We start from the raw sequence: 20,528 nt of genomic DNA on the forward strand, positions 1-20,528 counted from the left end.
GGCTGCTCCTCAACTGAGAGCTCAGCCCCTGCTACTCTCCCCCTCCCCCACCAAGGCTCCTGTGTGCCCCTCCCCCACCTCAACAGCAGGCTTTTTATCCCCTGGCCCCCAGACTCCTTCAGCAGCTCAGCTCAGCCCCCAGTTTCAGCAGGGGTGTAGGGGTAGGCACACCTGAGCTAAAGCAGAAAGGGGGGTGGTTTTCTAGGCCGTTGCCTGGGTGATGCCACCTGAGCTTGGCGCCAGGCACCTGTCACCCGGGGAACAGTGCGGGCGGGGTGCCTCCCTCGGGAGCCACCGGGGCCACTGGGCTGAGACTGGAGACAGATTGGATTCCAGAGAGTCCCTGGCTGGGGGAGCAGGGGGAGATGGGCGGGGTGGGTGATACTGGGGGAACTAGGTGCTTTTGCATCACAAAACAAAGTGGGGTGGGGGACAGCAAAGCTAATGGTGGCTGGCCGGCGGCTCAGGAAGGCGGCCAAGGCACCCTCCCACTCCTGTCCTGAGCCAGTGACTTTATTGCCCCCATTCCTTACTCCCCAGCCAGTCCTCAGTCTCCCAGTTCCTTTGTGCCTGTGTTTTTCCCTCCCATCCCACGGATGCTCTTTCCTCCCCTGTTCCTTCCCAATCACGAGCACCCCCATTGACCCCAAGGCGCCCCATCCTCAGCTCCGCCTCCTTCCTGTAACTCTGGCTTCCTCTGTTGTGGCATCATGCTGCTCCTCCCCTGCCTCAGCCTTAAAACCCCGCCTGCAGCTGAGAGTCAGCAGAGTTCCCAGGTGCCACCCACCAGGATAAGCCACTCAGCGTGAACCTGCACCAGCCGGTGGGGATGCAGGTCTCCTCAGCCTGAAGGTGGGTCGGGAGGGTCCAGGCAAGCTGGGTCAGGCCAGCGGCAGCCAGGACGTGACTGCAGGGTGGCAGGAACAGCAGCCGTTGGACATCTGAAGGACGACGGGCCCCTCAAAGGAACACCAGCCACTCAGCCACTCAGGACTGTGAGACTGATTTGTGTTTGTCAAGGGTCAGAGACACATCTGTGAGGGGCACGGAGCTAGGAAGTGACTTGCAGGAGGCCCACTGATGTGAGGACTGTCTTGGTCGGAGGACGCTGACTTAAGCTCCTGCTGGGCACCGAGACACCCCCACCCCCACCCCGAAGCATCCGACCCACTCCACTGAATCAACCAGGCTGCCTAGAGTGAGAAGACCTAACCAAGGCAGGCAGATGGCTTCAACTGGCCTTGAACTCCTGGGCATGACCCTGGCTGTGCTGGGCTGGCTGGGGACCCTGGTGTCCTGTGCCCTGCCCCTGTGGAAAGTGACTGCCTTCATCGGCAACAGCATCGTAGTGGCCCAGGTGGTGTGGGAGGGGCTGTGGATGTCCTGTGTGGTGCAGAGCACAGGCCAGATGCAGTGCAAGGTGTACGACTCGCTACTGGCGCTGCCCCAGGATCTGCAGGCAGCCCGAGCTCTCTGCATCATTGCCCTTCTGCTGGCTCTGCTTGGCCTCCTGGTGGCCATCACAGGCGCCCAGTGCACCACCTGCGTGGAGGATGAAGGTGCCAAGGCCCGCATCGTGCTCACAGCGGGAGTCATCCTCCTTCTCTCGGGCATCCTGGTGCTCATCCCCATCTGCTGGACCGCGCACGCCATCATCCAGGACTTCTACAACCCCCTGGTGGCAGAGGCCCTCAAGCGGGAGCTGGGAGCCTCCCTCTATGTGGGCTGGGCAGCAGCTGCCCTGCTCATGCTGGGAGGGGGCCTCCTCTGCTGCACCTGTCCCCCGCCCCAGATCGACCAGCCCCGCGGACCAAGACTGGGCTACTCCATCCCCTCCCGCTCTGGTGCATCAGGGCTGGACAAGAGGGACTATGTATGAGGTGGAGAATATCCCTGGAAGCCTGCTGCTTAGAACCTTGACCTTTTGCTGGGTGCCTAATCCTTGCCTGGTACTGTCCACCACTCCCCTAGCTGAAACCCACTTTCCAGATGCTCAAGCCAGGCCTGGCTGCAAGGCTAGTCTCAGCGGGCCTGGCTGAGTCTAGACCCACTTTTGACGGGTCCCCATTTCCACTCAGGCAGGGCCTGAGCTGATAGGGAACACCGACCTGCCCCTACGTCCCCCATGTTGCTGTCTTCTGCTGTCCAGGATTTGGACTAGCTTTCCTCGGAGCCCTCCTCCACCCCAGGAACCCCAAAGGGCAATAGCTCCTCATGCCCTCCCTGGCCTGGAGTTGGTCCTCTCTGTCTGACCAGACCACCATCAGCATCCAGAGGCTGAGGCCAGGCCCTTGGAGCAGCCAGGAGTCCCAACATATCACCTCACCTCTCACCCCCTCCTTTGAGTAGGGAATAAATAGAGTATTTGTAAATCAGCTCCTTTGATCTGTGGTTGGGCTGGGAAGACCAGGTGGCCTCCCCTGGGGCTGTCTGGCCAAGGCCTGCTTCATGTCCTGCCCAGTGGGAAACCTCACTCAGGCCATGCAAGGCACAGGGCAACACAGGAGATGAGCTATTTGTACCCACCTCCTCCTGCCAGGCTGGCCCTTGGCAGCCCCCACCCCCCACCAGCAACACCAAAGGCAAGTAACAAAACATGCTTTATTCAGTGGAAACTGGTGAGTGTGGGCAGGGCATGGCAGAAGTGTACAGGGGCTGGAGATAAAAGGGTCAGGGGTCACACAGCAGGGACATAACAACTCAGGATGGAAGAGCCAGAGATCAGAAGACTTGGAGGTGGGTGGTTGGTTCTTTGGTAACTTGTTGCCTGCTCTTCTAGAGGCTACGTGAGGCTCAAGAGCCCCTGGGGGTTCCAGAGGCCTCACCATCACGGGAAGGCTTGTCCCTGCAAGCCTAGGGAGGCCCTGCCCCCCAAAACAGTGGGAACTCTTGGGGACAGGATGAAAGCATCTGGAGAGCAAGCAGCCTTCACACTGGGCCCACAGGTCAATGGTTGGTCTGAGATGGGGATGTCCAGGGTGGAGAAAGCCAGAAACTTTGAAGCATCACCTTTTTGGCTCCATCACTCAAAGGTGAGGAACACCAGTAGTAGAGCCCAGATGGGTTACCAAATGGATTAACGACCCCTGCCTTCTCCCAAAATAAAAAGCAAAAACAACCCCAAAGCTGTCATGGATCACCACCTCCAGGGTTCCATCTCAGAGGTTAGGCTCCACTGTCAATGGAGCCCATACTCCTCTACCCAAATTAGACGTAATTCTTAGTGGGGTACTCAGAGGGACCCCGGGAGGTGGTATGTGGGGCTGATGCTGAGTATCGGGCCATATAATGTCTGGAGCTCCGGGACCCCCAGGAGGGGCAGGTGCAGCACAGTAGCCCCCCACCCAGCAACAAAAGGCCAGAGGCAGCCCAGCCCACATAGAGGGAGGCTCCCAGCTCCCACTTTTGGGCCTCAGCCACCAGGGGGTTGTAGAAGTCTCGAATGATGGTGTTGGCCGTCCAGCACACGGGTATCAGGGTCAGGATCCCAGAGATGACAAAGATGATCCCTGAGGTGAGCACCAGTCGGGCCTTAGAGTCCTTGTCCATCACGCAGGTGGTGCACTTGGCTCCGGCAAGGTAGATCAGGAAGCCGAGCAGGGCCACAAGGAGAGTGATGACGCTGAGGGCTCGGGCAGCCTGCAGGTCCTGGGGCAGCGCCAGTAGCGAGTCAAACACCTTGCACTGCATCTGGCCTGTGCTCTGCACCACGCAGGACATCCACGGCCCCTCCCACACCACCTGGGCTACCACGATGCTGTTGCCGATGAAGGCAGTCACTTTCCACAGGGGCAGGGCACAGGACACCAGGGCATTCACCCAGCCAAGCAGTGACAGGACGATCCCCAGGATTTGCAGACCAGCAAGGGCCATGGTGAGGTGGAGGTTGAGGAACTGCACTGGGGGATGGAAGCAGAGTAATGTTAAAACCAGCTGGCCCTGTCCCCTCGTTCCCAGTGAGTGCTAACCCCCATGCCACATGCCATGGCCAACACACAGGATACCAAACGTATGAACCCTAGGAGTCAGGATACCATGTCCTGTAATGTGGGCAAGGCATGCTCCCTAAGCCTCATTTTCTCACAGGGAAAATGAACGTTTAATGCTTCAGCATTTTTCTCCCCCTAGTTATGTGACAGGCATTGGCTTATATGAGTGCAAAAGTAAGCAGCCCAGTCCCCTCCCGCTCTCCATCTCTATTTCCCTTCTGAGCCGGCCCAAAGGAAGGTGTCCTCAGCCCTCAAGCCTGGAAGCCATACGCCCTGGAAGGGTCCAATGGCGGCGCTAGCAGCAGGGTCCTCTCCCGACTGGTGAAGGGGAGGGGAGCCCCGCCCCGGAGAGCAGCGCAGGTGGGGGAGGGGCGCCCAGGTTTCGGTGCCTTTGTCCCCGGGAAGGGGGGAGGGGCGTTTAACCTTTCTGCCGAAGGATCCCATCAGGGCCGAGGTTTAGGTGCAGCCCCCAACCAGGGACTCGCCGTCCCGGGTGGCTGCCATCAGATATATCCAGGTTCTTCACATGCACCCCAACCCAAAGCCGCCATGCCCCCTGTAACTCTCTCTGCGAGGCATCTACGTCCTCCTCCACAACATGCACCCTTCCGCCAGGCTTACCTGTGAAGGAGTCCACAAAGATTCGAAGTAGCTGGCCGAGTGTGAGGATGGGGGCGGAGCTGGGGGGGGTCTTAAAGAGGCAGTGACGTCACCGGATCAACGCCTCCAGGAGGGGCAGAGACCCCAGTCCAGATAGCAGCGGACGTGCGAATCCCAACCCCGCCAGTAGCGGGCGCTCGAGGACGGAGCCGCTGCTCCGGCGTCTGGACCGGGTCCGGGGGGCATTACCTGCCCGAAGTCTGGCCGGCAGTGGGTCAAGGTGTAGGGCGAGGAGCGGAAAAGAGCTCGGGTCTCGACTCTGAAACCCACCTAATCTTTCAAAGCCTAATTTTACTCTGCAAAATGGAGACAACAAGCCCACATTTTACTATGTAACTATGTCCTAAGGTGGAAATTAAAAGGGCACAGTATTATTTTTGTTTTATTGTTATTATCATACCCTCAGGCCTTAAGAAAGCTGCAGTTAGCGGGGCAAGTATAGCTCAATGGTAGATTGCGTATTTAGCATGCATGGGGTCCTGAGTTCAAATCCAGTACAGCCATTAAAAATAAATAAGTAGGTAAACCTAATTACTCCCCTTCCTCCCCCCGCCCCCAGAAGAATTAAAAAGAAAGAAAGCTGCAGTTATGTCTGTGATGGGTTGTGTCAGACTCCCCGCCATAGCCCAACACACACCTCCTGGGCTTCAGCACGGAGAATATAGGGCTGGATCTGTATTATCCCCTTGGCGTTCTGGCCCCTCACGCACGGAGACGGCTTTTGTTGAGTGAATGACTGAACTTAGTCTGCCAGGAGGGCGGGGGCGTCCAGGGGTGGATCGCGGGGCGGGCAGAGGCGAGGGATCCGCCCCGGAAGGCGGGGGCGGGGGCGGGGCCGCTGCTGTCTGTCCTGGTCCGCGGGTGGCGAGCCCAGACGGCAGCGGCCGCCCGAGGAGCGCCATGGTTCCTGGCTCGCTATGCCCGCTGCTGCGGCTCTTCGTGCTGGGTCTCGGGCTGGTGCTGCTGGGCGCCGCGGCCGGGGAAAGAGTGCCAGGTATGCCCGGCCGGGGCTGGGCGGGAGGGCGTGGGGGCTAGGGGAATCCCTGGTCCGGCGTTGGGGAGCCGGCATTGGGGGCCTAGAGGAGGGGCCAGAATGGGGGGAAATTGGCTGACATGGAGATCCGGGGTCAGGTGGTCTCTCCGGACACCGCACTTCCTGGTCAGGAGAGGTCCCATCTCGCTCCGAGCCTCAGTTTCCTGCCTGTCAAACTTGGTGGGGATGGGAGGGCTTCTGTCCTGAGAGTCTGGATTCAGAAGTGGAGAGAGAAAGAAAGTTTGAGGGAGGGATGTCCCGTTGGGTAAGGCGGCACGCCCCCAGGCTGATCAATACCGGGTCTGCCCAGCCCCAGTGACTGAACAGTGGGGGGGGGGTGTTGAGAGGCACGGAGGCCTGTGCCCCCTATACCATGCGGGGTGCCCCCTTTCATCCGGTGACTTCAGTGCCCAGCTATGCGGGGGGAGGGACTAGGGTCGGGCCCGGTGCCCAGGAATGAGTCACCCGCCGGCGGCGGGGGGGTATGGGGACCTGACCCCCCCCCCGCACTACGGCCCCCTCTCACCCGCGCCGCCGTGTCCTGGTCGGGCCGTGCGGTCACCTGTGAGGAATGCGGAGGGAAGGGCGCCGGTGACTCACGTTATTCGAGCCGGCCGACCCTGACCTCAGCCCCCAAAATAGCCGAGCCCCGCCCCCAGCCTCTGACCCACGGCCCCCTCCCCAGGAACCACCCCCTGCTCTCGCGGCAGCTCCTGGAGCGCGGACCTAGACAAGTGCATGGACTGCGCGTCGTGCCCCACGCGACCGAACAGCGACTTCTGCCTGGGCTGTGAGTAGGGGCGGGGTTAGAGGCGAGCAGACCCCAGGCGGCGGGAGAGAGTTGCTGCGGTTGAGAGGGGACCAAGGAGCTTCACATCTGGGGAATGAATCAAGGGGACGCTGGAGTGAGGAAGGGGTTCTGACCTGGGTAGCGGCCACGGTGGAGAAAAGGCTTGAGGTTCAGATCTAGGGGGCGGAGCTGGTCCGGAAAGGGGCGAGGTCTGACTTTCAGTCCTGCTCCCAGGCGCTGCGGCCCCTCCGGCCTCTTTCAGGCTGCTGTGGCCCATCTTGGGGGGTGCCCTGAGCCTGGCGCTGGTGCTGGCGCTGCTTTCTGGCTTCTTGGTCTGGAGACGGTGCCGCAGGAGAGAGAAGTTTACCAGTAAGTGTGCCCTGGCTCACCCACCGCCCCCCCCCACCATCATTCCTCAACGTGTTCCCCACTCTTGACGCCCCTCTTTTTTATCTTGCAGCCCCCATCGAGGAGACAGGCGGGGAGGGCTGTCCTGGCGTGGCGCTGATCCAGTGACAGTGAGCACCCCCTGCCAAGAGGAGGCCGCGCCCACTCATCATCCATTCATTCATTCTGGAGCCAGCCCCTGTTTTCCAGACACAGCCAGAACCAGGCCACTCCAACCACAGGGGTGGAGGGATTGGGTGACGGGTGAATCACCTCTCTGAGGCCTGGGCCCAGGCTTCAGAGGAGACTTCCAAGGTGTCTGACTGCCCTGTCTCTGGCTCCAGAATAGAAAAGGAGACCCTGACTCACGCCAGACAGCTGACACTAAGGAACTGCAGCATTTGCACAAGGGTCCCCTACTCCCACTATGGCCTGGGGGCCAGGCTGACCTGAGGGACAGACACAACACCAGGCCCCACCCACCCAGATGTACTGAAATTCCAGCACGGGGGTCTCAGCCTGGGGGGGGGGTTAGGGACCTGTTCCTAACACTAGGGGGCTGGCCCTCTAGTGGGGCTGGTCCTTAAGACACTGCTCCTCCAACCCCCAAAGGAGGGGAGATATTTATTGTGGGGAGAAAGTTTTTTGGGGGGATTTATTAATAAAAGAATCTTTAACTTTAAATGGTTTGGAGAGTGGCACGATCCCCAGCTTGACTTCCAAGAGCTGGAGGGAGGAGTGAGTCAGCCGCGGGGGTGGGGGTGAGGCTCTGACTCACACATTCTCAATGCCTGAGCCCAGCCTGCCAGAACCTGGCGGGGTCCTGACCGTTTTTCCAGGGATGTTGAGGAGAAACCCCAGCATCCAGTACCCAAGCCCTTCCCTCCCTTTCCCAAAGGCCCTGGGTTCCAGACTGAAGCTTTCATTTGCTCTGCAATCTTTATTCAGTTCCGATGGGGAAGGCCTCCCTTCCCATGTTCCTGCCCCTCCCACCCCAGGGCTCCGTGGGGCTCAGTGTCCTCCTCTGTTGGGGGAAGGTTCTGGTGCCCAGAGGCCTGGTCTGGAAGAAAAGCAGGGCCGCTGGTCCCTTCGTGGAAGTGCTGGTCTCCCCTGTTGTGGGGAAGAAGGAAGGTGGGCAAGGTCACGCCCCCCCCCCCCGCAGCCCTCAGAGCTCCATTATGTCTCCAGCTGGGCTTGCAGGGTAGTTGGGGGTGGGGGTGTCCCCCAGCCTCAGCAGCCGGAGCGTCTCAGGGATCAGGTTCCCAGGGTAGCGCCAGAGAAGCAGCTCTGAGCAAGGGCTTCTGGAAGAGGAAATGACAGTCAGGGCACAGGGCTGAGGCTGGCCTGGCAGAGCCACCGCCACCCCCCACCCCCGACCTGGTTCAGGTCCCCAGGGGCTCTTGGGCTACTGGCACCTTCCAAGGAGTCAAGATGGGGAATAACGGAGGTTGACTAGAAACTAAAAATAGCAGGATGAGGCAGAGCCTGGAGTTTGGCTCTGAAGACGGTATAATCCTCCAGAAGGCCCAGCCAGTGGCTTGTGGATGGTGCCTACCTGAGTGGGGGCAGAGCTGGGCGGAAAGCCATGGGGGTGCTGCAGTAAGGATGGTCATTGTGCAGGCTGAGTCGAGAGAAGTGGGTGGCCATGTTCTCCTCAGACAGGAACTGCTTGCGCAGGGGCTCCCTGGGGAGAGACAGAGAGGCAGGAAGGCTGGGATATTCAGAGGAGAGGTAGTCTGATGAGGACCTGGGTTGACAGAGGTCTTGCTGGGAGTCCCTCCCTGCCCCCAAACTCACTGCTCCTCCTCCAGGCGCCGCTTGGTGCTCATGGGCACAGCTCCTCGGAGAGGGGAGCTGGGAAGAAAAGAGAGCCAGGAGCACCCCACCCTCTTGGCCCCTACCCAGGATCTATCTGCCCGCCTAAGCCTGCAGCGTCAGCCAGGAGCCCCCATCCCGTCCAGTCCCTGTCTCAGCTGACGCCTAAGTCACCTCCTTCACCCTCACCCCCAGACCACCCAAAAGTCGGCCTCGGACATCTCAGCCCTTAGTCTCCAACCCTGTCTCAGCTCATGCCTAAGCCCTGCCGATTCACCCCACCGCGTGTCAGCCTGTGGACCAGCCCTGAGGCCCCAGCCAAGGCTCCTGGGGTTCTGGACCCCTGGGCCGGGCCCACCCAGGAACCCTACACACACCTCGCGTCCAGGCCTCGGGGCACCCCCGAGGCGGCCCGCGGGTGGCGCTGGGCCCGACCCTGGGGTCCTCGTTCCAGGGGTTGCTGCAGGATCATTTAGGTTCGGGGTCCTGCGAGCGGAGGGGTGGGAGCCGGGAGACAGGGGCGGGAGCCGGGAGACAGGGGCGGAGCCTCTGAGGGCGTGACCCAACGCGTGGGGCGTGGTTTTAGGCCCGCGCAGAGGCCAGCTTCCGCGCAGGCGCAGAAGACGGACGGTCGGCACGCGGCTGGGAGGCGGGTGTGTTCAGTGGGGTGGGGGTGGGCGTCCGGTAGTAGGGCTGCGGTGGGCGCCACTTGCTGTTGGGTTCTTCTTGGCGGTCCACCTCCATTCCTGGGGCTCGGGTTACGCGGCGGCCGCCTTCACGCCTGGCCGGCCAGCAGTGTTAGGAGGTGGGGCGCCGCTAAGGGGAGACGCTCTTCGGCACTTCCGGACTCGTGAGGCTGCCTGGCGCGCGGAGCACTCTGGGAGTTTTAGTTCTGGAGATGGAGCGAGCTGTGCCGCACGCCGTGCCTCTGGGTCAGGTGAGGGGGGCGTGGTGCGCGGTGGCTTCTGGGGTTTGTAGCTCATGCCCGGCTGGGAACAGGCGGGCAAGGAGTCGTGCTCTGAGGCCTGTTTTGAGTGTGTTGTTTGTAGGACTGGCTTCTGACCCGGGGGAGGGAGAGTAACCCAGAAATAGCTCAGGGGCCTAAGATGAAAGTCAGAGGATAGAGATTAGAAGTCAGTACGTTTTTCTGCATTGGAAGTAATAGGGCCACTTTTTAAGCGGTTTCTCGGAGGCAGCCCTGTGCGAAGCTCTGTGCATACAGTAGCTCATTCAGTCTTCACAAAATCTCCTGTGAGCTCCATATGACAATTAGGGACACCTGATGGAGAGGCTAAGTGATTGCTCAAAGTTCCACTAGACATCAAGCCTTAACTCTCCCTTTCCTCACCTCCTTCTTGGAGTCCACCCTGGGACTGTCTGGTCAGGTGCCCGTTGGTAGGCTGTCTTAAAGGAGGACTGAGAAGTCTGGGCTGAACTGGAGGCAGGAGAAGCAGGAAGGAAGGAGTCTGTGGATCGGAGGCCCCAAATAGCCTTCATCCAGTCTCTCTCCACAGATGGAAGTATTTCAGGCTCTGCAGCGGCTGCACATGACCATTTTCTCCCAGAGTGTCTCACCTTGTGGGAAGTTCCTGGCAGCTGGCAACAATTACGGGCAGATAGCCATCTTTAGGTACCCTTGCCCCTGCTCCCCACCATCCATTAGCTCTGGCACTTGGCCCTCCTGGGGCTGATGGCCCCCGCTTTTGACTCTCAGGCCCCTCTCTCCTCTTCTTTCAGCTTGTCTGCTGCTTTGAGCTCCGAGGCCAAAGAGGAAAGTAAGAAGCCCATGGTGACCTTCCAAGGTGGGTGCAGCCATTGAGTCTGGCTTAGGGAACCCCAGGGTGGACAAGAGGAGCTGGACAGGGTCACTCAGGTTCTGCACTTCCATTTAGCCCATGATGGGCCTGTCTACAGCATGGTCTCCACTGATCGACATCTTCTCAGTGCTGGGGATGGGGAAGTGAAGGCCTGGCTTTGGGCGGAGATCCTCAAGAAGGTAAGTGTGGAGCTGGGAGAAGGGTGAGGTGCCCAGATCTAGAGAGAGCCTTTGAGGTCACCTAGTGTTTCCCTCCATGAAGGGCTGTAAGGAGCTGTGGCGTCGTCAGCCCCCATACAGGTGAGCCATGTGGGCAGAGGGCACGTGGGGGTGAAGGTACCGCCTCTAGAGCTGACTCTATTTTCCTTCCCCCAGGACCAGCCTGGAAGTACCTGAGATCAATGCTTTGCTTCTCGTCCCCAAGGTTTGAGCCCTTTATAATTAGGGCTCTACCCTGCCCTCTTCTTGGCCCAAATGTTAATCCTTTCCCTCTCCCTGTCCATTGACTTCTGATCCCTCCCTGCCTTCCTCCGCAGGAGAATTCCCTCATCCTGGCTGGGGGAGACTGTCAGCTGCATTCGATGGACCTTGAGACGGGGACCTTCATGGTGAGAGGGCTGTGGATATGGAGGGGTCAAGGTTGGGGCCAGGGGCAGTGGCATTCTTCCTGGATCTTGTCCTGACACTGCCCTTTCCCTACAGCGGGCTCTCCGGGGCCACACTGACTACATCCACTGCCTGGCACTGCGGGAGCGGAGCCCCGAGGTGCTGTCAGGTGGTGAGGATGGGGCTGTGCGGCTTTGGGGTAAGGGAGTGTCTGATTGGAGGGAAAGGTGGTGGTGAGGGAGGCTGGGGCAAGTAGGGTGCCAGCCTCTCATGGTTCTTCCCCTGCAGACCTCCGCACAGCCAAGGAGGTCCAGACAATTGAGGTCTACAAGCACGAGGTGAGGGCATACCTCACACCCTGCCCTCCCTTCTTCCTTCCTGGACATCCCTTGTGTCTTCACCTTCCCCTTTCTTCTCCTCCCTTCCAGGAGTGCTCGAGGCCCCACAATGGGCGCTGGATCGGATGTTTGGCAACTGACTCAGACTGGATGGTGAGCTGGGCAGAATGCAGGATGGGGCATTGTGGCAGTGCTGGGCCCTGTCCAGCTGAGGGCCTGTGGCTCATGGTAGCTGGGGACCCCACCTCCACCTTTCTGCACAGGTCTGTGGAGGTGGCCCGGCACTCACCCTCTGGCACCTCCGATCCTCCACACCCACCACCGTCTTCCCAATGCGGGCACCACAGAAGCACGTCACCTTCTACCAGGACCTGGTGAGGCCCTGTCTCTCAACTCTGCCTGCCCTGCCCCTCCCTGCCCCGCCCCTCTCCCCCTCCAGCCCTGAACCCTGGGCCCCCTCCCTCTCCTCCACAGATTCTATCAGCTGGCCAGGGTCGCTGTGTCAACCAGTGGCAGCTAAGTGGGGAGCTCAAGGCCCAGGTGCCTGGCTCCTCCCCAGGGCTGCTAAGCCTCAGCCTAAACCAGCAACCAGCAGCCCCTGAGTGCAAGGTGGGTCCTGCCAGGGGCAGTGGGGATACTGAGAGGCCAGGGTGTGTGGGCAGGTCAGTCACTCCCCTCTTGCCTCTAGGTCCTGACAGCCGCAGGCAACAGCTGCAGGGTGGATGTCTTCACCAATCTGGGCTACCGAGCTTTCTCCCTGTCCTTCTGACCTCCAGTGACACTCCCATCTCCATGTCGGGTTCGGAGTGTGTTTTCTTTTTTTATACAAATAAAATTTCAGGCTTTTCTTTCATGCACGTTCTTACCAAGAATGGAAGCCAAGTCGGTGTAATGATGTATATATTACTCTGATTTTGATACATAAATACCCACCCCCACCCGGTTCTGGTGCTTGCCAGGGCCAGGGGGCCTAGTGCCTAGAAAAAGTAGTCCTATATAGATTCGAAAAACAGCTCTGCCACCCCTGCCTCTGCCACCCACCTGGGGTCTCTGAACCCCAAAGCTGGCACTTGCTCCCAGTGAGCCCCTGCTAAGCCTTTCAGGGCGGGGAGGGCATTAGCCCCCTTTGGCAGACGATCGGGGCCGTCGCTCCATTGGCCGGAAGTGGAAAGTGAGCCAAAGAGGGCAAAGGGGGCCCCCTCCACCCGGCCCTCAGGTCCTTCGGAAGAAGTTGCTGAGGAAGCCGCCGGAGGGCCCAGGTCCCAAGCGCAGTGAGAAGCGCGGCGGGGCGCGGCGTGGGGTGGAACCGGCCGCACTCAACTCTTTCAGGCGTTGGGAGCGCAGCTGCTGTCCGATGACCACTTGCATGTCGTCCTGTGGGGCGGGTCAGCATCTGGCCCCGCCCCTGCCTGTTCCGCCCCGTCGGCCCCCGTCGGCCCCCGTCGGCCCCCGTCGGCCCCCGTCGGCCCCCGTCGGCCCTGCCTCTCACCTGCCAGGCCTCCAGTTCTTGCGTTAGCGCCACCTTCTGGCCGATGGTGCGAAGCAATTCTCGGGAGAGGGAGTCCCGCTCCAGAGAAACGCGGCTGAGCTCCAGGGACAATTCCAGGGCCCTGTCGGCAGAAAACGGGTCCAAGGGCGCTGGGGCGTCAGCGAGCCTTTAGGGGAGAAGGGGGAGAGGGGTAGAACCCTGAACCCAGACGGAAGTGGGGCCGCTGATACAGAAACCAGGGAGGTCAGAGGGCTCCTGGTCCGAGTGAGGATAATTATATCCCATATCATGCGTGGCGTATTGGAGGTCTAGAAAGGCCAGAGTGTCCTGGGGGCCGGTAGTCCCCCTGGGGCGGTGGTGGATGGTGGCAGAAGCTCACTTGTTCACGGCCTCGTCCCGGTCGGAGAGAGCATCACTTAAGGCCTCCGCAGGGTCCTGAGCCCTCAGTTCCTTCTGCCTTTGCAGTTCCTCCCGCAGGGCCTGTAGCTCTGCCCGCTGCAGCGTGATCTGCGGGCAGGGGAGGGTGCAGAGAAGCGAGTAGGCCCTGGCGTCCTAGCCCGGGTTCCATCTCACCGTCCCAATCTTCTGCCCTCCTCCTCCCCGCCCATCCCCGTCTCCACAAACAACCCCGACAGCTGTGGTCCTGTGCTGAAGATGAATCTTCTGAGCCCCTAGACTGTGGCCGGATGGGTTGGGTTAGGGCTAGTTGGGTTGTATAAGCCTACAGAAAGGATGGAGAAGCACTGGAGGTGCGACTAAGTGGGGAGTGTAGCCCAGGAAGTCTTCCTGGAGGAGATGACTTACAGACTGGCTCTAGAAACATAATTTGCAGGTTTGTTGGGATGAAGGGCTATCCAGGTAGGGGGAGATAGTGGGCAAAGGCTTGGAGGTGTAGATGGGAAAGAGAAACTGACATTGAGAAGGGCTCTGCATCCAGTCCTATGTTCCCCCCCACCTCATCCTGCAACCGGACCGCTTCTGCCTCCTCCTCTTCCAACATCTCCCCCGGGCTCAGGGATGCTCGCTTCCTGGGAAGCTCCAACCTCTCCTCCTGGGACGAAGGCTGATGGCTGGATGCCTTTTGGGTCTCCAGGGACAGAGTGGTCTGTTCACCAAAGGAATCAGTCAGTGAAGTGTCGAACCTCGTGGGAAAAGGAGGAGGGGCGGAGTCTGCAGCCCTCCTGGATGGTACCTGTGCGGGGCTGGTGGGCCGAGAGCTCATGAGAGTGTCTCCACGTCTGTCCGTGTTCTGGTCTTGGTCATGGACACTGTCGAGGCTATGGGCAAGCTCCAGCTGCAGCGAGGCTCCCGAGATGTCGGCCTCTTGGAGGCGCGACTCCTCCAGCTCCGAGACGCGTCGCTGCAGCCTCCGCAGCGCGCTCAGTGCTTCCTCCGCCTCGGAGCGCGCACGTTCCAGCTGCGACCGACCCGCACACCGACAGAAACAAGGACGGTCAGCCGTGCGCTCCCGGCGCCGGCATCCCACAGCCGACCCACAGAGGGCGCCAGCGCGCCTCAGAGAGTCTGGCAGCCCCGCGAGTCCGTGAAACCCGGCACCAAAGTTGGCTCCCACTCCTGGATCTCTGGGTAGCCTTGGGCTGCACAGTTCTTGGTAAATACCAGTTTACTCACCTATAAAGCAGGGTGCCGACGGGTGCCCGGGCTTTAAAGTCTCGCATCACCCTCCCTCCTGTCCCACCCCATCAGTTCACCTTGAAAAGCCCCCCCGCCCCCGACAGGTCTGCCTTCCTTTCTTTAATGCTGTCATTCAGTATTAACTGATCCTTCCTTCTAAGCCGGCGATGTGCTGAGTGTTTCACACCCTCATCATAGCCCTGTACCATTATCATCCCGTCTCACGGATGAGGAAACTGAGTCCCACAATAGTAAGAAGGGACACTGGGATAAGAACCCAGGTAATTTGACTGCAAAGTGCAAACTCCTGAGCTCTCAGACATCAGAACATGCTGCCTCTTCTCATATCCTTTTCTCTCTCTTCACAGCCCAGACCTGGTCCAAGACCCCATCATCTCTGACTTGAGCTCTGGCTTCTGCCCCATGGCCAGGCTCTGATTCTTTTTTTTATTTTTAATTTTTTTGTGGGGGGAGGTAATTATGTTTGCATATTTAGCTTTGGAGGGGGTACTGGGGATTGAACCCAGGACCTTGTGTATGCTAAGCATGCACTCTACCACTTGAACTACACCCTCCCCCTACCAGGCTCTGATACTAAGAGTGTACTACCCCTGCTCAATATCCTTCCATAGCTCCCACTTCGCTTGTGGCCCAGCTGCTAGGGCTCCCAATGACACAGTTGTGGCCTCATCTCCCAGGAAGCCCAGACGCAGTGGCCAAGACCCTGGTGATGCACCCGCCCACCCCAACCCCACTAGTCACCTCCAGACTGTGCTCCCGCCTCTCACGTCGTAGCAGCAGCAGCTCCTCGTGGGTTGCCTGTAGCCTGCCCTGGCCCTTCTCAACCTCCTCACGCAGGCCTCGAATCTGGGCCTCCAAGTCCTGTCGACGGCTCTGCAGCATCTGATTCTGGGAAGAGGCCTCAGAGCTGGATTGGAAGTGCTAGGCTAGCCCCAGATAGCCCCCTATCCAGCCCTTCTGGCTCAATAGATCCCCAGCCCCAGCCAGCACTCACCTCCCCCTGCAGACTCTCCAGCCGTGTCCTCAGCTCTGCCCCAGCCAGGACCTGAGCTTGGCACTGCCCCCGTAGGCCATCCAGTTCCCTCTGAAGCTCCTGCTCAGCCTGGGAGGCCTTGGGGGTGGGGGGAGGCAGTGGAGCCCTCAGCTGGCCCCAGTCTGAACACCAAGCCCAGCGCACCCACCCCAACCAGGACCCAGGCATCTGCCCTCTCCTTGCCCAGGGACCTGGGGTCAGGGCTATCCCACCTGGGCCAGCTGCTGACTGAGCCGGAGGTTCTGTTCGCTGAGTTCACTGAGGGCCCGCACCCGCTCACGCCCGCTGTCCTGCTGCTCTGAACGCTGCTCCCCGAGCTGGGCCCGAAGGGCCTCCACGTCCCCTTCCAGCTCCACAGCCCTGGCCTCCCACTCAGCTCCCCGTGCTGCCAGGCCCCGGCGGAGCTCATGGTTCTCCTGCTGCAGCTGCTGTGGGGGCCGAGACAGATGGTCAGAGACAGAAGAGGAGAGGTGAGGCTGGAGCAGACACAGAGAGACTGAGATGGAGAGACAGAGACCCAAAGAGAGGGGTCTGGGGCAGGCATGAGACAGGAGAGTGCTGGGGAGGAAGTGGGCAGAGAGAGCAAGACTCAGGCTCAGGCAGTAGGAGAAGGGGGGGAGCGGTAGAGAGAAGTTGCCAGGAGGGTCTGACCCTGGGCCAGAGTGGGGTGGGGCCCCTTGGATGCCCACTCACCTCTGGTTGCCGCCTGGGCTTCTGGACCCGAGGCCGCAGGCGCCGCTTCTGACGCCTGAGTCTGGCAGAATTTAAGCCTCGGCCCATGGCCCCACGCACCTGTGTTCCAGGGGCTCTGAAGCTTCAGCCTCTGCTCAAGCCCTCTTCCCCAGCTCCCACCGGCCAGCTCCCTCTAATTAACCATGCTCAGCCCCACCCTGGCCCCACGCCTCTGCCTGCCCTCCCCAAAACCTGTCTAACCAGCAGGGGGACGCTCCTGGCACACCCAGATGCCCAGCTTGGGGAGGCGGGCAAGCCAGGGGGCCAGCCTCTGCCCCCTACTCTATGGACTCACAAAACAGGAAGATGATGCTAACCACAGCTGTTCCAAGTATTAGCAGGTGCTCCTGCAGGGTCCTGGGCTAGCGCATTAGCTGTATTGTTTTATTTACTCACTTTGAGTTAGAATCCTTAACGTCCTCATTTTACAGATGAGAAAACTGGCCTCAGAGAGGTCACATGTCTTGCCCAAGGACACACAGTGAGTTAGTGGAGCTGGGATTCTAACCCAGGCAGCCAAGCCCCTAACTGAATACTGTGGGGGCAATATAACTCTAGGATTAAGCCCACAGGTTCGGGGTCTGATTATCCTGGCCAGTGCCCAGCTCTGCTGCTGCTTTGTGGTCAGGAAAGTCTCCTAATATCTCCAAGTCCCATCCATCCACCCATCCATCCCATGTTTCCTGAGCCCCCCTGTTTTGGAGTCTGGCTGTCAGCAGTAAGCGAGACCACCAAGTTGTGTCTCAAGCAGCTTAGAGTCCAGAGGGTCACAGGCAAATGGACACATTCTTGAACCAGGTAGTTTTGGAGGGGGAACATTAAGGGCTATAAAGAGACTCTGAGAAGTGATAAAGAGCAGTGGGTGAGGGCTCCTTCAGGAGGAAGTAATGCCTAAATTGACTCCTGCAGGGCAAGAAGGAAGAGGGCCACAGCAAGGGACTTCACGTGCAAAGGCCCTGAGGCAACAAGCTTGGGTTACTAAAGGAAGTGAAAAAAGGACCCATCAGAGGAGGAGCTGTGCGGCTGAGATGAGGTCAGGGAGGTGACATGGGATGTTTAGGGATGTGGGGAAGAGTTTCAGTTTCATTCTAAATGTGAGGCGAGCCACTGGGAGATTCTGGGCAAGGACTGAAATGATCTGACTTCGAATTTTTGAAGATCCCTCTGGCTGCCCTGTGGAGAAAGGGCTCCAGGGAGCAAGAGTGGAAGCTGAGGGCCAGTGAGGAGGCGGCTGCAGTGTCTGTGGCAGAGACGATGAGGCTACAGCCTGCTTAGAGAGACAATGAGAAGTGGGGAGACTCGAACTCTAGTTTTGCAGAAGAACCAGCAGGGCTTGTCGATGTGGAAGGAGAGAGGTCACGGGGACTCAGGTCCTGCAGTAGGAAGCTGAGATGGGGACGGCAGGTGATTGGGTCATGGAATCCAGTGCCACTTATGTTGAGATGCCCAGTCTAGCCAGGTGGAGAGGGTATGGGGCTGACGATGTGGATACAGGAGTCAGTGGTGTCCAGGGCATTTAGGGGACCAGATGTGACCGCCAGGGTGAGAGGGTGGCTGACGACAGCCTGGGCAGAGAGAACTTTTTGTATCTCAGAATTGGGTAAGAATTGACTGAAGTGATGGGTGGAAAGTGCCTAGCCCAGAGCCAGACAGGGAGGGGGCACCCAGGAACTGAGCCAGGCAAGGAGGGGGCACCCAGGAAATGTTGGCTGGGGTTACTGCTGAGGAACCAGACCCAAGATTCCGAGAGGACCAGCAGCTTTCCTACAGCCACACAGCCAGGCGGGGATCTGAACCCAGGTCCTGACTTGTCCTCAGTGCCCGTATTCTTAACCAGTGGACAATATGACCAGGGGTGTGTGTGAGGAATGGTCCCAGCCCTGAACTGCTGTTCAGGGGCCTCCCCCTGCCCAGCTTTCCTCCCCACCCCCACCTGGTCCCTGCCACCTGTCCCCCATCTGCCCATGCCTGCCCTCTGCTGCCAGCTCACTTCCTCACGCTCAGAGTGCTGGGCATTCAGCACCTCCAGCTGCCGCTGCAGCTCCTCATTGCGCTCCAGAAGCATCTTGCCAAGCTCGGCGGCCAGCAGCAGGTCTTTCTCCTTCTGCTGCAGCTGCAGGGCCAGGTCCTCAGGCTCCTCAGGCCCTGCGCCCCCTCCTAGGAACGAGTCCCGCCGCTCGAGCACAAAGGGGTAGAAGCCCTCATCGCCGCTGGGGGAGGCGCCCCCAGAGAGCAACCCCGACGGGAAGCTTGGCCCTTCTGGGGAGCTCATGGTGCCTGCAGCGTCTGTAGGGACAGGTAGGTCTGTGGGGAGAGGTAGCTGCAGTACCCTCTACTCAGCAGCCCAGCGGGGTTCACCCCCGCTGGCCAAGATGTGGCTCTCCTGCAATTCTTCCCCTGCCCACTGGCCCTCTCAGTCCTGCCACTAGTGCCTCCCTGGGCCATGAAGGGTTAATGATCTGTGTCTTGGCCACCCAGCTCCGTTAATGTCTCCAAGGTAAACTGAGGCAGGAGGAAACAGGAAGGGAGCTGCCCAGCCTTCTGCCCCTGGCAGACATTTTCTGCCCCAGGAAACCGTTGTCCCAGTTCTCCAGAACCCCAGGCCACCCCACCAACTGCCCCTGCCCCCTCTTCCCAGAACCCAGCTGCTCTGGCTCCCAGTCCCTCACCAGCTGGGAAACTCTTCCCAGAACCCAGGTTCTTGAGACTCAGGACTCAGGGATAAGTCCAGCCCCTTCTCCCCAGTATCCACGGCCGTGGGAACTTAGGTGTCCTGAGCCCTTAACCCCCAGAAATCCAGCCCCTTCCTCTTCTTCCAGAAGCCCAGGCCCAGGTTCCCAGTTCCTGGAGACCCAGATGCTCTCATGCCAGCCCCCCTGTCCTCCTGGCTCTTGTTCTCCTAATGTCCTATGTCCCCACCCCTCGGAACTCAGGTGCCCAGGCCCCCAGCCCCCCAGTTTCCCAGGCCACGGGCGGGAGAGGTAACAGGTTGTGCCGGCACTGCTGCCCTGCCACTCCAGGTTTCTGTTTACTCCCCTCCCGGCCTTGGGGACGGGAGCCTGGTGGCGCTCCCCTAGGGCTGCCAGGGCCTGGCAGTTCAGGGGCTCTGGGCTCAGGAGGGCAGGGATGCCAGGGGCTTCCCTGCCATGTTCCCCCCTCCAGCCCTTCTGAGGTTCCCCACCCCCTAAACACACAAACACACACACCTGTCCCTTCCTCTCCTCCCCTTGCCAGGTGTCCAACCCCAGGCCTACCTGCAGGACCCAGGTGTTAGCGGTAGTCCTAGCCCAGCTGCCCACAGGCTGGACGGGGGTGGGGGTGGGGGTCTCCCTAACGTGGCCTCCGCGACCCAACCCAGCTCTGGGATTCAGAGCATCCCTTCTCCTTGCCTCTCCCCGCACCGAGCTACCATTAGTAAATGGTGCCCAGGCGTCAGGGCCCCCAGCCCCTTGACCCCCAACCCTAGGCGTCGGAAACCCAGCTACCTCCTTACTTCCTGCCGGCGTTCCCCATTTCCCGGTCCCAAGAGCCAGGCCCAGCCGCTCCAGCCCCGCGCCATCCTCCCGCTCCAGCTCGCCCCGGCCTGAACTCGAAGAGCCCCGGTCCCTAGGCTCTCACCCGACGACGCCCGGCTCCCTCCGAGGTCCCCGCGGTCCCGATCCCCTCTTCCGGAGGCGGTGCCAGGTGCACGGCGCACAGGTGAGGGGGCGGTGCCACGGGCAGGGCTGGGGCGCCCCCTGGTGGCCGGAATGGCCAGGTGGGGCTTAAAGAAAGTCGCCTCCACCCAGGTCAGAGCCAGTGACCCATTTTACTGCCATTGGAAAACAACAGCGCCCATTAATTGAGCACCCACTGTATGCGGACCGCACGTTGAGCATAGACTTCCGCTCCTTTTCCCTCAGAACTGCCCTGTGGGATAGTAAATTATTAACAATAACAAATCTAACACACATTAAGCACTCTGCCAACTAAGCTATTTTATAGGCATAACTTGTTTACTTTCAAGACATCTTAATGAAGCAAGAACTACTATCATCCCCATTTTCCAGGTGAGGAAACAGAGGCCCGGGGGGATCTAACTTGCTTCGGGTCAAATGGACAGAACTTGAATGTGAGGGTCAGAAATGTGACTTCAGGGTGTGTGCTCTTATACTGATTCCTGGGCTGCAGGTGAGAACAGCTAA

At 59.9% G+C, this 20,528-nt stretch overlaps 6 protein-coding genes across 21 annotated transcripts; 3 read left to right on the forward strand and 3 right to left on the reverse strand.

Moving 5' to 3' along the window:
- Positions 1-1,024: 1,024 nt before the first annotated feature.
- On the forward strand, positions 1,025-2,133 carry CLDN9 (claudin 9). Its single transcript, XM_006179683.3, has one exon. The coding sequence runs from the start codon at positions 1,226-1,228 to the stop codon at positions 1,877-1,879; it is 654 nt and encodes a 217-aa protein (XP_006179745.1). The 5' UTR covers positions 1,025-1,225; the 3' UTR covers positions 1,880-2,133.
- A 454-nt stretch (positions 2,134-2,587) lies between these two features.
- On the reverse strand, positions 2,588-5,483 carry CLDN6 (claudin 6). Its single transcript, XM_006179682.3, has 3 exons — positions 5,287-5,483; positions 4,611-4,945; positions 2,588-3,899 (listed from the first exon to the last, which is right to left on the reverse strand). The coding sequence occupies exon 3, from the start codon at positions 3,871-3,873 to the stop codon at positions 3,208-3,210; it is 666 nt and encodes a 221-aa protein (XP_006179744.1). The 5' UTR covers positions 3,874-3,899; positions 4,611-4,945; positions 5,287-5,483; the 3' UTR covers positions 2,588-3,207.
- Positions 5,484-5,485: 2 nt separating this feature from the next.
- TNFRSF12A (TNF receptor superfamily member 12A) lies at positions 5,486-7,543 on the forward strand. Of its 2 annotated transcripts, none has more exons than XM_032460298.1 (4): positions 5,486-5,643; positions 6,368-6,472; positions 6,707-6,841; positions 6,933-7,543. In XM_032460298.1, exons 1-4 carry the CDS (start codon positions 5,550-5,552, stop codon positions 6,986-6,988), a joined length of 390 nt encoding a protein of 129 aa, XP_032316189.1. In that variant the 5' UTR covers positions 5,486-5,549; the 3' UTR covers positions 6,989-7,543. The 2 variants fall into 2 exon arrangements, with proteins under 2 accessions (XP_032316189.1, XP_032316190.1); XM_032460299.1 differs by having other exon boundaries at positions 5,512-5,643; positions 6,393-6,472.
- Positions 7,544-7,779: 236 nt separating this feature from the next.
- Positions 7,780-9,192, reverse strand: HCFC1R1 (host cell factor C1 regulator 1). Of its 3 annotated transcripts, none has more exons than XM_032460296.1 (4): positions 9,052-9,192; positions 8,657-8,713; positions 8,415-8,543; positions 7,785-8,160 (listed from the first exon to the last, which is right to left on the reverse strand). In XM_032460296.1, exons 1-4 carry the CDS (start codon positions 9,144-9,146, stop codon positions 8,025-8,027), a joined length of 417 nt encoding a protein of 138 aa, XP_032316187.1. In that variant the 5' UTR covers positions 9,147-9,192; the 3' UTR covers positions 7,785-8,024. The 3 variants fall into 3 exon arrangements, with proteins under 3 accessions (XP_032316188.1, XP_032316187.1, XP_032316186.1); XM_032460295.1 differs by having other exon boundaries at positions 8,415-8,570; XM_032460297.1 differs by lacking the exon at positions 8,657-8,713 and having other exon boundaries at positions 7,780-8,160; positions 9,052-9,189.
- Positions 9,193-9,279: 87 nt separating this feature from the next.
- On the forward strand, positions 9,280-12,291 carry THOC6 (THO complex 6). 3 transcript variants are annotated; one of them, XM_032460292.1, is made up of 13 exons: positions 9,280-9,611; positions 10,189-10,304; positions 10,412-10,476; positions 10,567-10,670; positions 10,753-10,790; positions 10,866-10,914; positions 11,027-11,098; positions 11,193-11,295; positions 11,385-11,434; positions 11,525-11,587; positions 11,698-11,808; positions 11,909-12,043; positions 12,123-12,291. In XM_032460292.1, exons 1-13 carry the CDS (start codon positions 9,573-9,575, stop codon positions 12,201-12,203), a joined length of 1,026 nt encoding a protein of 341 aa, XP_032316183.1. In that variant the 5' UTR covers positions 9,280-9,572; the 3' UTR covers positions 12,204-12,291. The 3 variants fall into 3 exon arrangements, with proteins under 3 accessions (XP_032316183.1, XP_032316184.1, XP_032316185.1); XM_032460293.1 differs by lacking the exon at positions 10,189-10,304 and having other exon boundaries at positions 9,473-9,611; positions 12,123-12,287; XM_032460294.1 differs by lacking the exon at positions 9,280-9,611 and having other exon boundaries at positions 10,389-10,476; positions 12,123-12,287.
- A 25-nt stretch (positions 12,292-12,316) lies between these two features.
- Positions 12,317-20,090, reverse strand: BICDL2 (BICD family like cargo adaptor 2). 11 transcript variants are annotated; one of them, XM_032460285.1, is made up of 11 exons: positions 19,963-20,090; positions 18,368-18,630; positions 16,306-16,404; positions 15,825-16,037; positions 15,574-15,690; positions 15,321-15,467; positions 14,116-14,340; positions 13,879-14,028; positions 13,303-13,430; positions 12,924-13,089; positions 12,317-12,808 (listed from the first exon to the last, which is right to left on the reverse strand). In XM_032460285.1, exons 2-11 carry the CDS (start codon positions 18,614-18,616, stop codon positions 12,647-12,649), a joined length of 1,656 nt encoding a protein of 551 aa, XP_032316176.1. In that variant the 5' UTR covers positions 18,617-18,630; positions 19,963-20,090; the 3' UTR covers positions 12,317-12,646. The 11 variants fall into 11 exon arrangements, with proteins under 11 accessions (XP_032316176.1, XP_032316175.1, XP_032316174.1 ...); XM_032460284.1 differs by having other exon boundaries at positions 15,825-16,040; XM_032460283.1 differs by having other exon boundaries at positions 18,335-18,630.
- Between the last annotated feature and the right edge of the window lie 438 nt (positions 20,091-20,528).

The sequence above is a fragment of the Camelus ferus genome, chromosome 18 (genome assembly GCF_009834535.1).
Source record: "Camelus ferus isolate YT-003-E chromosome 18, BCGSAC_Cfer_1.0, whole genome shotgun sequence".
Taxonomy (NCBI): Eukaryota; Metazoa; Chordata; class Mammalia; order Artiodactyla; family Camelidae; genus Camelus; species Camelus ferus.